The sequence below is a fragment of the Phoca vitulina genome, unplaced genomic scaffold (genome assembly GCF_004348235.1).
Source record: "Phoca vitulina isolate PV1807 unplaced genomic scaffold, GSC_HSeal_1.0 scaffold38, whole genome shotgun sequence".
Classification (NCBI taxonomy): Eukaryota; Metazoa; Chordata; class Mammalia; order Carnivora; family Phocidae; genus Phoca; species Phoca vitulina.
In genome coordinates, this window is record NW_022589741.1 from 8,237,330 (window position 1) to 8,251,296 (window position 13,967).

The following is a 13,967-nucleotide window of genomic DNA, read 5'->3' on the forward strand; positions in this document are numbered from 1 at the left end:
CCACCTACAACCAAGTCGACTGCCTCACCGAGCTTAGTCATGGACACCCAAGGGTGAGGGAGGCCCCTGTCTGGAGGAGAAGCACTGGGGATCTTCAGCCAGACCCCAGGCTGTGAGGAGAAAAAGTGTATGAGCCCCAGACAAGCTGGACATTGCAGCTGGACACCCTGGAGAAGGAGCTGAGAGCCCGGGAGCAGTACTGGCATGGCCAGGAGCAAGAAGAGATGCGTCTAGCAGAACACCTGGGGCAGCTGAGCCACGAGCTGCTCTCCATTCCGGGCCAAGATGCTCGGCAGCAGGTGAGGCCCAGAGGCGCCACCTCACCGTCCCCACCCTTTACCCAGACTACACAGGTTTCTCTTGTAAGTGTGGAGCCTTTGTCCCCCCCACTGACTGCAAAAATGGAACCCATCTCAAGGCAGACCAAATCCCAGGATTCCCTGGCTCCAGGCCCTAGACTCTGGTCACCCCCTAAGTGTCTCAGGGTGGAGGAGGAGGGGGAGGAGGGGGGAAGGAGGAAGGACCACCATGAGGCGGCCCAGCCCAGAGCTCCCTCCTTCCTCCCTGAGGCCCCTTCCTTTGTGCTTCCTGCCCCGTGCAGCTGAGGGCTGCTGAGGAGGCCCAGGCAGCGCTGGAGTCCTGCTGCCTGCAGGAGACCGAGAGGAGAGCCAGAGCCCTGAGCACACAGAGCAGCCCAGAGCGGGGCCTGCTCTCCCAAGGTGGGACAGCATCCCCTGAGCCCAGATGCCCAGAGCAGAAATCTCCTGGGAGTGGGGACACCTCCCGCAGCTGCCTGGTGGGGAGTCCCTCTTGCTCTCTGAATGTGCTCACCAGCCAGGCTCCCCCCGCCAGGCCCTGGCTCTGATCTGGCAGGTTCCCCTGGCCCCAATAAACCACTGTGCCTTTTCTTCTTCTCCCTCTCGCCAGGGGCGGCGGCTCTCACATGGCTCTTTTCTCTGCCTCCTGCAGCAGACAGAGAGGAGCGGGAGCAGGAGGTGCAGGTGACGCTAGGCATGCAGGAAGTCCTGCAGAGTTTAGGACAGACAGCAGAAAAGCTCAGGCAGGCAGTGGGCCGGCTGCGGGGCCAGGAGCAGGAGATGTGGCTGCAGCAGCCTAGGAGTCCGAGGCCCCAGATCTGGAACCGTCGCAGGAAGGTGAGGCTCGGAGGCTCATAGGAGGACCCATGCGGGATGAGCACATCCTCCTGTGTCGTCAGATGTGGTTCTTCAGGGCAGCATGATATTCAGGAACAGGTGGCCCAAGGAGCAGCGGATGGGCTGGGAGGGGAATAGGAGGAGAGAAAGAAGCTCCATTTTCATTTGGGCGTTTCACTTCCTGTGCTCTAGGTGGTTGAGCATCTCTCTGATGAGTTTCAGGAGGTGGTAAGGGAGAGACAGAACTTTCTGGATAGGGCCCTCGGTCACCTGCAGTTCCAGCGGGAGCTGAGCCGCCTCCACCTCTTGCACACCCAGGTACTGCCTTGGACCAGGCCACGGAGATCGGCAGGTCCAATTTAGTAGGGGCTTTGGACAGAAGCTCCCAAAGCAGCCATGTGGGAGCCACGCATGGAACCAAGTTCTGACTCTTTTGTCCTAGATCGTTGCCTCAGGCTCCCCTGCATGTTTGGAGAATTACCCTGGAGACAGATTCTATGGAATGATCCCCACTTCTCTCAGGGCCCAGGCTGCTGCCTGCCCACTCTTGATCCCCTTCCTGAAGAGCCTCACTGCAGCGCTAGTGGGAGCTCAAGGCCACGGCCCAGGCCAGGAGGACCAGGGGCCCGGAACAGGTAAGGCTGGTCACTGGCCCAACGTTCCCTTCTGTTGTCAATGCTGATCACGATTGATGAGTTCTAATGCTACAGTCAGGGCTCCTGGCACTGTAAGAGTGTGGCCATGGTAGCTTCTTCAGGAAGAGCATAGAGCAACCCAGTGTATTCATTCTCTATTGCTCTGTAACAGACTACCGGAAAGTTCTGTGGCTCAACACAACAAATGTTGATTATTTCACAGTTTCTGCGGGTCAGGTTTCTGGGTGCAGCTTAGCGGGGGGCCTGTGGCTCAGGGTCTCCTACAGGCTGCACCAAGGTGTTGGGCTAGGGCTGCAGTCACCTCAAGGTTTGCCTGGGGAATCGAAGTTCTGTCCCGTGGTTGTTGGCCAGAGACATCAGTTCCTTGCCACGTGGACTTCATGGGACAGCTTGCAACATGGCAGCCAGCTTCCTTCAGAGCAAGCAAGTGAGAAGGGACCAAGAAAAATGGAAGCCACAGTCTTGTTGTATCCTGATCTCATTACTTGTGCTATATGCTATTCATTAGAAATGAATTACTAGATCCAAGCCACACTGAAGGGGAGGGGATAACACAAGGGCGTAGATACACATCGGAGGATCCTGGGGGCCATCTTACGGGCCACCTGTCACATTTGACCCTACACCTGGCTCTCTCTGACTTTAGCCACAGTCCTGGGCCCTTACTCCAACAACTCTCTTCCTCCCCTCTGTTCAGATGCAGATAAAGCTGATATCATGTGGACCTCACCACTCTTTTCTGCCCTAAAGAAAGTAGACATCTGGTCCCAAGCCCCCAGGGAAGAAGCTGAACTACAAGGACGGGTGCATCACCCGCTAGGTAACCTCCTTTCCCTGGAGCCCCTGTTTGGAACTATCATGGCCCACTGAAGGTATTTGATGATGTGATCCCCAGGGACTAGGAAAATCAGAATCCTGACCTGCCAATCAGCTCTTCCTCCCCACCCCCAACCTAAGATTCCCAAGGGCCTTTTCCATGTAAGGGATAAAAAATAGGAATCAATGTCTTACTGTAATAACTTGGCCAATTTCAAAGGGGAAATCCTAAAGACCCTGTGCCTTCCCACTGAACACTGAATCTAAATCTTGGGATTTTACCCCATACTGGCCGGCCACATGTTACAAGGGGTTAATGGGAGAGGGTGAGACACAAGGAGATAGGCAGAGTAGACAAAGAATAGGAAGACCTTGCCCCAAAAACTAAGAAGAGTTTTACATTTGTAAATGATTTGGGGGGAAAAGTGAAAAGAAGACTAACGTTCTTGTGGAGTGCTTTGTGATATGTCATGTGATATTCTCAGTCTTTGGATACATTAGCTCATTTAATCTTTACAACAACCCAGCAAAGTAGGTACTTTTACTCATTTTATAGGTAGGGAAACTGAAGCATCTGAATAGGTCAAGTTAGTAGTCAAAAATCATGTTGCTAACAAGGAGTTCAGCTGGAATTCAGTCCCACAGCCTGTGCTCTTAACCTGCTTACCCATGTGAAAAAAGATCCAACACCATAAAGGCAGTGCCTAAAGGGAGATGCAGGTTGTTGTGGTGGTGAGTTCCCAGGAGGACAAATCACTGTGTTTCAGAGAGAAGCAAGGGAAGGCATTGCGGGAGAGTGAGACCATGCTTCTACCATGAAGGTGGGAACACTGAATTTGAACGCCAGTTTTTCCTCTCAGCTGGCAAAACCTAAAATATTTACTTTCTGACCCTTTACCGAAAAAGTTTTGTTGACCCCAGAACGTAACCAATCTTAGTATTAATTGGGCCTCCCTTTGGGGGAAACTAAGAAGAGTGTAGGCAGAAAGGTGGGTTCTCACCACCACTTCAACCTCCATTGTCTTACAATGATATTGGCTTTATAATATTGAAAGCAATTTTGGGATGTCTGGGTTGGCATGTCTGGGTGGTTCAGTGGGTTAAGCGTCTGCCTTCGGCTCAGGTCATGATCCCAGGGTCCTGGAATGGAGCCCCGCATCGGGCTCCCTGCTCAGCGGGGAGTCTGCTTCTCCCTCCCTCGGTCCCTCCCCCCTGCTTGTGTGCGCTCTCTCTCTCTCTCAAATAAATAAAAATCTTTAAAAAAAAAAAAAAAGAAAGAAAGCAATTTTATATGCATTGCCTTGTTTACGCCTGGTCACCCAACTCTTAATTCTGTAAGATAACAAAAGATTATTAACCTACTTTTTTTATAGATGAGAGAGTTGATGCTCAAAGAAGTTTAGTGTCTTTCCCCGGGTCTCCCAGGACCTGGACCAGAACCCAGGTCTTCTGGCGGCTAGTTCAGCATTGTTTCCCACACCATGCTACCCAAGCTTCTTTTCATTGTCTTCTCAAGAATAAAAAGACAATACAATATGTTTCAAGACCTAAGGTCCATTAGAGACAATTCTATGAGGAAGTAAGATTATGATGTTAATCTAGCTAACATTTACTGAGTGCTTACTGCGTGCTAGACACAGTTCTGACTATATTACATTTAGTGCTCCAAACAACCCTATGAAATAGTAGAAGAAAATTGGTTACCATCTTTTCCAGATCCTTGTTTTTTTGTTTTGTTTTGTTTTGGTTTTGTTTTTTGGTTCTGGCACCTCTGTTCCTATTGACTGAGGCTCAATTGCTTTTCCATGAAAATGGGTGGGAGGATCTGAGGCAGAGTGCATATAGATATCATGGATGGTTGGATGGGTCAAAGCAAATACAGCTTTTTCTAAGTTGGATTGTGTTGTTGTTCTTGTTGCTTTTATTAAAAATCATTACTGGACAGAAAAGTCAGTGAAATCGTTGCTGTTTTCTCTTGATCTCTATAGCCCCCAAAAGCTCTTTGCAGGATGTCCCAAAACCTCAGTTAATGCAGAAGGAAGAGCTTATCACTGTGCAACCCACAGACCTTTCTGCCAGGGAGTTTGTGGTTTACCAGTATGGCCTCTCCGTCCTGAACCTCCTCATCCCCGAGCTGCATGTAAGTCTGGGTTCTGGCCTCTCTGTGGAGCAGTATTCTTGCAGCCAAGAAGGTCAAAGTGACCAGGAAGGAGGCTTTCGGGTGGTGGATATATGTTAGGATTAAGCAGCTGGAATACGGAATTTGCTAGTCTCTCCTATAAAGGGACTGATAGAAGTCATTTTACCAATCTACAGTCTAATCTCTCAAATGATAGTAAGTAGAATCAGTGAAGTACTTTGTACATGCCAGGAAATGTTCTAATAACTTGCATGAATTAATTCATTTAATCTTCACAAAAACCCTATGACATAGATACTATTATTTTTTTCAAGTATAATTAACACAGTGTGATATTAGTTTCAGGTGTACAACATGATTCAACAAGTCTGTACATTACTCAGTGCTCATCATGATAAGTGTACTGTCAATCCCCTTCGCCTGTTTCCCGCTCTCCCCTCCCCTCTGACAATCGTGAGTTTGTTCTTCGGGTTTTTTTTTTGTTTGTCTCTTCTTTTCTTTGTTCATTTGTTTTGTTTCTTAAATTCCACATATGAGTGAAATCATGGTATTTGTCTTTCTTTGACTGACGTATTTCACTTAGCATAACGCCCTCTAGGTCCTTCAATGTTGTCACAGATGGAAAGATTTCATTCTTTTTTTATGACTGATTAATATTCCATTTATATCTATATATATATATATGTATAGCATGTCTCTTTTATCCAGTCATCTATTGATGGACACTTGGGTTGCTTCAATATCTTGGCTATTATAAATAATGCTGCAATAAACATAGGAGTGCATATATCTTCTCAAATTAGTGTTTTCATTTTCTTTGAGTAAATATCCAGTAGTGGAATTACTGGATATTATGGTAATTCTATTTTTAATTTTTTGAGGAGCTTCCATACTGTTTTCCATAATGACTCACCTGTTTGCATTCCCATCAATGGTGCACGAGGGTTCTTTTTTCTCCACATCCTTGTCAACACTTGTTATTTCTTATGTTTTTTATTTTAGCCATTCTGACAGGTGTGAAGTGGTATCTCATTGTGGCTTTGATTTGCATTTCCTTGATGATGAGTGATTTTGAGCACTTTTCATGTGTCTGTTGGCCATCTGGATGTCTTCTTTGGAGAAATGTCTATTCATGTCCCCTGCCCATTTTCAATCAGATTATTTGGTTTTCTGGTGTTGAGTTGTAATGAGTTCTTTATATATTTTGGATATTAACCCCTTATCAGATATATCATTTGCAAATATCTTCTCCCATTCAGTAGGTTGCTTTTTTGTTTTGTTGATGAATTCCTTCACTGTGCAAAAGCTTTTTACTTTTGTGTAGTCCCAATAGTTTAATTTTACTTTTGTTTCTCTTGCCCTAGGAGACAGATCTAGAAAAGTGTTCCTATGGCCAACATCAAAGAAATTACTGCCTATGTTTTCTTCTAGGAATTTTATGGTTTCAGGTTTCACATTTAGATCTTTAGTGCATTTTGAGTTTATTTAAGTGTATGGTGTAAGAAAGTGGTCCAGTTTCATTCTTATACTTGTAGTTGTTCAGTTTTCCCAACACCATTTGTGAAAGAGACCATTTTTGTCCCATTGTATATTCTTATCTCCTTTGTCATAGATTAACTGACCGTAAAAGCATGGGTTATATCTGGACTCTCTATTCCGTTCCATTGATCTATGGGTCTCTTTTTGTGCCAAGACCATACTGTTTTGATTACTATAGCTTGTAGTATATCTTGAAATCTGGAATTGTGATAATTCCAGCTTTGTTTTTCTTTCTCAAGATTGCTTGGCTATTTGAAGTTTCTTGTGGTCCCATAGACATTTTAGGATTATTTGTGGTAGCTCTGTGAAAAATACTATTGGTATTTTGACCAAGATTGCATTAAATCTGTAGATTGCTTTGGATAGTATGGATACTTTAACAATATTTGTTCTTCCAATCCATGAGCATGGAATATCTTTCCATTTGTTTGTGTCATCTTCAATTTTCTCCATCAGTGTTTTAAAGATTTTATTTATTTATTTGTCAGAGAGAGAGACAGAGAGAGAACACAAGCAAGGGTAGTGGCAGGCAGAGGGAAAAGCTGGCTCCTCGATGAGCAAGGAGCCCGATGCAGGACTTGATCCTAAGACCCTGGGATCATGACCTGAGCCAAAGGCAGACACTTAACGACTGAGCCACCCAGGCTTCCCTTCCTTCATCAGAGTTTTATAGTTTTCAGAGTACAGGTCTTTCACCTCCTTGGTTAAGTCTATTCCTAGGTATTTTACTATTTTTGGTGCAATTGTAAGGACTGTTTTCTTAATTTCTCTTTCTGCTACTTCATTATTAGTTATAGAAATGCAACACTAAATATTAACTTTGTATCCTGTGACTTTACTGAATTCGTATATCAGTTCTAGTAGTTTCTTGGTGGAGTCTTTAGGGTTTTCCATATATAGTATCATGTCACCTACAAATAGTGAAAGTTTTACTTCTTCCTTACCAATTGGGATGCCTTTTACTTCTCTTTCTTGTCTGACTGCTGTGGCTAGGATTTCCAGTGCTATGTTTAATAAAAGTGGTGAGAGTGGACATCCTTGTCTAATTCCTGATCTTACAGGAAAAGCTCCCAGTTTTAACACCATATGATGATGTTAGCTGTGGGTTTTTCACATATGGCCTTTATTATATTTCCTCTTACCTACTTTGTTGAGGATTTTTATCATGAATGAATGTTGTATTTTGCCAAATGCTTTTTCTGCATCTATTGAGATGATCATATGGTTTTTATCCTTTCTCTTGTTAATGTGATGTATCCTGTTGATTGATTTGTGAATATTGAATCACACTTGCACCCCTGGAATAAATCCCACTTGATCGTGGTGAGTGATTTTTTTAATGTATTGTTGGATTCGGTTTGCTAATATTTTGTTGGGGATTTTTGCATCTATGTTCATCAGAGATATTGGCATATAGTTTTGGGGGGCTTGTAGTGTCTTTATCTGGTATAGGTATCAGGATAATGCTGGCCTCATAGAATGAGTTTGGAAGCTTTCCTTCCTCTTTTGTCTTTTGGAATAGCTTGAGAATAGATATTAACTCTTCTTTAAATGTTCAGTAGAATTCACCTGGGAAGCCATCTGGTCCTGGGCTTTTGTTTGTTGGGAGATTTTGTTTTTGTTTTTGTTTTTGTTTTTTTTAATTACTGATTCAATCTTATTGCTAGTAATTAGTCTGTCAAAATTTTCTATTTCTTCCTGCTGCAGTTTTGGAAGGTCATGTGTTATTAGGAATTTATCCATTTCTTCTAGGTTGTCCAATTTGTGGGCATATAATTTTTCATAATATTTTCTTATAATCCTTTGTATTTCTGTGGTGTTGGTTGTTATTTCTCCAGGATCATTCATTTCTGATTTTATTTATCTGAGTCCTCTCCCTCTCTCTGTCTTTATGAATCTGGCTAAAGGTTTATCAATTTTGAATTTTGTTAATCTTTTCAAAGAACCAGCTCCCAGTTTCATTGATCTGTTCTAATTGTTTTTTTAGTCCCTATTTTATTTACTTCTACTCTAATATTTATTATTTCCTTACTTCTACTGGCTTTTGGGCTTTGTTTGTTTTTCTTTTTCAAGCTCCTTTTGTTGTAAGGTTAGGTTGTTTATTTGAGATTCTTCTTGCTTCCTGAGTTAGGCCTATATTGCTATGATCCTCCGTCTTACAACAGCTATTGCTGCGTCCCAAAGATTTGGGACCATTGTGTTTTCATTTTCATTTGTCTCCATATATTTTTTTATTTCATCTTTGATGTGTTGGTTGACCCATTTATTGTTTAGCAGCATGTTATTTAACCTCCATGTATTTGTGTTCTTTCTGGATTTTTTCTTGTGATTGATATCTAGTTTCATTCCATTGTGGTTAGAAAATATTCATGATATGATTTCAGTCTTTTTTAATTTGTTGAGACTTGTTTTGTGTCCTAACATGTGATCTATTCTGGAGAATGTTCCATTTGCTCTTGAAAAGAATATGTATTCTGTTTTTGGATGAAATGTTCTGAATGTATCTGTTTGATCTATCTGGTCCAATGTGTCATTCAAAGCCACTGTTTCCTTGTTGATTTTCTGTCTAGATGATCTACCCATTGATGTAAGGGGGGTGGTAAAGTCCCTACTATTATTGTATTACTATTGATTTCTTCCTTTATGTCTCTTAATAGTTGCTTTATATATTTGGGTGCTCCCATGTTGAGTCCATAAATATTTACAATTTATTACAATCAGCTGTTATTTCTTATATCTCCTTGTTGAATTGTTCCCTTTATCATTAGGTAGTATTCTTTTTTGTCTCTTGTTACAGTTTTTGTCTTAAAGTCTGTTTTGTCCATTATTGATACTGCAGCTTTCTTTTAACTTCCATTTGCGTGATAAATGTTTAACCATACCTTCACTTTCAATCTGTGTCTTTAGGTTAAAATGAGTCTCTCGTAGGCAGCGTATAGATGGGTCTTGCTTTTTTATCCATTCAGTCACCCCACGTCTTGATTGGTGTAGTTAGTCCATTTACATTCAAAGTAATTATTGAGGGTATACGAGTAGCTGCATTCCCCTGCCAGAACCTCCAAATGAAGAAATTATTGATAAGTATGTACTTTTGCCATTTGGTTATGTGTTTTTACGATTGTTTTGTAGTTCTCCATTCCTTTCTTCATTTACTCTCTTTCCTTAGTGATATGCTTGGATTCCTTTTCTCTTCATTTTTTGCCTATTACAGGTTTTTCTCAAGAGGCAAACCAAGAAACAGAGTCTTAAATATGGGGAACAAACTGATGGTTACTGGAGGGGAGGTGAGTGGGGGGATGGGTGAAATAGGTGATGGGCACTGAGGAGGGCACTTGTGATGAGCACCGGGTGTTGTATGTAAATGATGAATCACTAAATTCTACACCTGAAACTAATATTACACTGTACATTAACTAACTGGAATTTAAATAAACACTTGGGGGAAAAAAGAAAAAAAGAAATTATATCTTAAGAAGATATTACTGGAAAAAAAGAAAAAGAAAGTAGCAGCCATATGAAGAAGAGGCCCAGTAGTGCCCTACGGTACAGTGTCCCCTGTTCACCAGACCAGATGTGCCAGGGGTGTGTCCTATGTATGTTGTGTGTACCCTACTGTTGTCCTGAGACACACCGACTTCAGTCCAGTCAGCTGTAATGGCCCACATTGCCTGTTGTGGGCAGGGTTTGGTCCCTATGCTGTTAAGGGGCCTGTCTGGGGCTACCCTGGGCTTGTGGTTGCGTCAGACCAGATGCGTGCCCTCAGCTCATTCACTAGCACTGCAGTCACATTGAACTACAGGTTGCTTTCCCTGTGTTGTCCCCTGAGAGGCTTTCGTTTGTTGGTGGGGCCTATAGTCAGACAAGATGTCTGCCCCCAGTCCTTCTGTTGGGGTTGCAGTGACCCTGAACTACAAGACTCTCTCCTTATACTGCCCCTTATGAGGTTTTTGTTGGTAGGCGGGATCAGCAGTCAGACCAGATGTCTGCTCCCCGCCCATTGCTGTGGCTGCAGTCAAACTGATACGTGTGGTTATCTCCTCCTCTTGCTGGGGGGTTTGGTTCCCAACCACGTCTCCACTCTCCTACCCTTTTCAATGTGGTCTCCTCTCTGTGATTAACTGTGAAGACTCTGTTCTACCAGTCTTCGGGTCATTTTCTGGATTAGTTACACTGATGTGGCTTTGATCGAAGTGTATCAATGGGATGAGATGAGCTTAGGATCCTCCTCCTCTGCCATCTTCCCAGGCTCCTATACCTATTTTTTTTTTCTCATTTTAAAAGTGAGGTGGGAAAATACAAAGTGATTGAATTAACTTACCCAAGATTCCACAACTGAAAGGGTAGAGTGGGGTGAGGACCCAGCCATCATGCTCGAGAGCCCCCATGCCTGACTGCCACACTCTATTTAAAAAAAGTAATAAATTAATTCTTGTAATTAGCATAAATATTAAACACATAAATACTCTTTGCACTTTCCTGTAGTGTATGCTGAATCTTCTTATCCTGTTCCAATGCATTTACTTCCCATTAATTTGGTTGGTGCTGTGTAGCTGAGCCACATGAGAATTGTTTAGCAAGAAGATGGGTCTTGGTTTGGGTTTTATTTGTTTCTTATTCTTTTCAGGCTCCTGAAATCACCCTGCAGATTGCTTCTCGTCTTCCTGCAATGGATGCCTCAGACAATGCCTTCCAAGGCTCCTTCTTCTATCAGGTGCTACAAATTCAGTTCCAGATGAGGGTTTGTAAAATTCTAGGGTCTAAAAAGGAGCAAAAAGACCAAATGTTATAAAACATTTCTCTCTAAGTCCTGACATTCTTTATCCCCCTTGGTAATAAGTCATTTAGTAAGGCATAATAAATGTCACCATGTAAAAGCTTTCTCCAATTAGTGAAATGAATATGTCCCGGCCCAGAGAATCATAATGGCTTTGTGCCCCTTACTGAATCTCTGTCATCAAAGTCGATGGTTCCAGACTGGTGTTTCCCATAAGAGTCATGGTTCCAGCTTCAGCAGATCCTGCACAATCAGCATCTTTCTGCAGAAAGGGATTGAAATGGTTCCTGTCCTTGCAGTTCCTCAAATATGTAGGATTGGCAGGATTGGTGACAGCCCAAAGCCATGTACACAGACCTTAAACACTGAGAACAGTTCATTGGTAAACAGTGATTTGAGAGGGGCACTGCTAACCAATGCTAGAGGACTAGGAAGCCGTTCACACTTGACTAGTTGGTTTTTAGGGGATGTCATAAGACCAAAAATTACTCTTTCGTTGCACCCTCCAAGCATCCTTTCACTTGATCCTCAAAGAAATCTATGAAGTAGGCAAGAATTTAATCCCATTTTACTGACAGGGAAGCCAACTCAGGATTCATTGAGTACTGTGTGTCGGGCACTTGGCCATGCACCTTACAGGCGCTATATCGTTTACAGTTTACAACAACCCAACCCTAGGGGGTAGGTGCTCTTGCTGTCTCCATTTTATGAAGTAGGAGATTGAGGCCCATTGAGGCCAAGTGACTTTCCTAAGATCACAGTGTTAGCAAGAGTTTAAACTCAAGTTCTAAATTCAACCTCCTTTTTAACCACTGTTCTGTGTCGCTACCCAGAGCTCATTCCACGGACAGATCTCAGACTATCTGGCTCGAAATTACCTAATGCTTTTCCATGCCAACCTATTGCCTGAACAAGAGAGTTATTTCAAATCAATTAGACAAGACAGAATATTTAAGAACCTGATTACAATAAAGATATGAAAGACAAAGTCAGAGAGCCCTAGAAGGCACCGATTCTCAGACTGTGGTCCTTGGACCTCATGGGTCAACCACCGGGGAAGCTTGGTAAACATGGAAATGCCAAGGACTCCCCTAAAGCAGCCCACAGAACCAGACATTCTGGAATGGGCCCCAAGAATAGAATCACTCCCTTGTGATTTTTATCCGCAGATACAGTTTGAGAACCACTGCTTAAGGAAACGGTGATTGGAGGACATCAACAAAAAAACAGAGATGCATGAGTAACTTCGCTCTGAATTTCTAGTAGTTTATTTTCTGTACCACGGGGGTAGCAAAAACTGGAGGAACAGTGGGGAACATGATTTATTCAGGGAGTTGAACTAAAGCAATACTTTTTCCCTCTACATCTGAATCTTTCCTTCAGTAAATTTCCATTAACCCCAGAGAGTCTCTGACTTTATGATTCCAAGAGTTATTTTAAACCACACAAAACTAGGAAGAGAAGAAGGTAGTGGAAACATTCCCTGAGGTTGACATCTCTGTGTTTGGGTATCTCCTCTACTCAGAGCACTGAAAACACACTGTTTATTGGGAGAGAGTCTTTGGCGTCTGCGGGGAGTTTCATTCTGCTGCTGATCCACTGCCTGGCCCACATCGCCACCGAGGACTTCTGCCAGGATGCAAACCCTGCCTTTCTGAGGTCATTTTACAAGGTATTTATAAAATGCACGGGGCGCTTAGCTTCGCTCCCAGAATAACAAATTCTTTAAGCTGTGCAATATTTCAAAGCTACTTAGGTCCCATTGTTGGCCTCTGGTTCCTACTGCCTGGCCAGGGAGAAGGTTTTCCTGATCAAATTTCCTGTGGCAGGATATAACAAAATGCATGCACCCCTCTGTAGGAATCAGAGAGAAGTGGTCTTCCTATAAGAAAGGCATCCCAGCTTTCTGGGCTTACTCCCTTGTCGATACATAAGCCTCACCAGAATTGGAAATGACAGTCATAACCCGTGGTAAGGGCAAGTAAAGATGATCCATACCAAGCCCCATTTTTCTTTCAACTATAATTTTGAAGCTTTAATAGCAGTTACCTAGAATGGAACTGATCTGGCCCCCATGCCGTTTCCTTGACCAGGGCCTTCGGGCTTATTTCGGGGAAGCATTCTCAACCACACTGCGGGTGTCTGCAATCTCCTGGGACAGTAAGCTTGACCAGAGCATAAGCGCTGCTCTGCGGGACGAGCAGCCCATCTCTGAAAGAGGAAGAGATCTTCTCTCTTTACTCCTTGAAAGGAAGTGTGAGTCTTGCTTGGAGCCCGAGTCATCGGAAGAGGTAACCAATTTTAACTGGTGTAGCATATGTCCGTTAAAAGTTGACTTCTTCACAGAGTCAATGCCTCAGTGTCTGACCTGTTCAGATATTTCTGGCTTCCCCAGGTGGCACACTGCCTTGACACTCAGCCTGCTTCTCAAACCACATATGACAATATATTTTTTAATCCTGTATTCTACAAGGCAGACAGTGGGTACCCGGCTCTTTGATTGCAAATGGGGCTCCGTAGTTACTTAACTCATGTCTCACTAACATATCAATTTGCAGAATTCCATCTATAAAACTCACTGTGACTCAGTAATTAAATTTAGATGCCCCGGTGGTAGCCTATTTACCGAACTGCAGTGTGTTGTTTTCTGTGCAAGCCTGACAAGGATATTCTTAATATTGTGTTATTTAAAGTGCCTTTATGAGAATACTATCATCCAGCTTTTTAACTATTAAAAACATGTGTGATCTTAAAATTGTCATCCTCCATTAAAGATCAATTCATTCTTGAGTTACAAACAAGAGCACCTTCTCTCTCATTAGTTATATAAAACTTTATACCTTTCAAAGCAGTTTTATGTACATATTGTCTCATTTGATCCTACCAGC

General features: G+C 43.1%; 1 protein-coding gene across 1 annotated transcript in view; it reads left to right on the forward strand.

Annotated features, from left to right (window-relative positions):
• LOC116646813 overlaps positions 1 to 13,967 on the forward strand; it is a 30,043-nt gene that overhangs the window by 9,810 nt on the left and 6,266 nt on the right. Inside the window, exons 14-23 of the mRNA XM_032427731.1 lie at positions 159 to 299; positions 602 to 719; positions 970 to 1,154; positions 1,347 to 1,472; positions 1,597 to 1,789; positions 2,508 to 2,630; positions 4,615 to 4,766; positions 10,930 to 11,016; positions 12,605 to 12,751; positions 13,173 to 13,370. Coding sequence (XP_032283622.1) covers positions 159 to 299; positions 602 to 719; positions 970 to 1,154; positions 1,347 to 1,472; positions 1,597 to 1,789; positions 2,508 to 2,630; positions 4,615 to 4,766; positions 10,930 to 11,016; positions 12,605 to 12,751; positions 13,173 to 13,370 — 1,470 coding nt within the window. The remainder of the gene's footprint in view (positions 1 to 158; positions 300 to 601; positions 720 to 969; positions 1,155 to 1,346; positions 1,473 to 1,596; positions 1,790 to 2,507; positions 2,631 to 4,614; positions 4,767 to 10,929; positions 11,017 to 12,604; positions 12,752 to 13,172; positions 13,371 to 13,967) is intronic.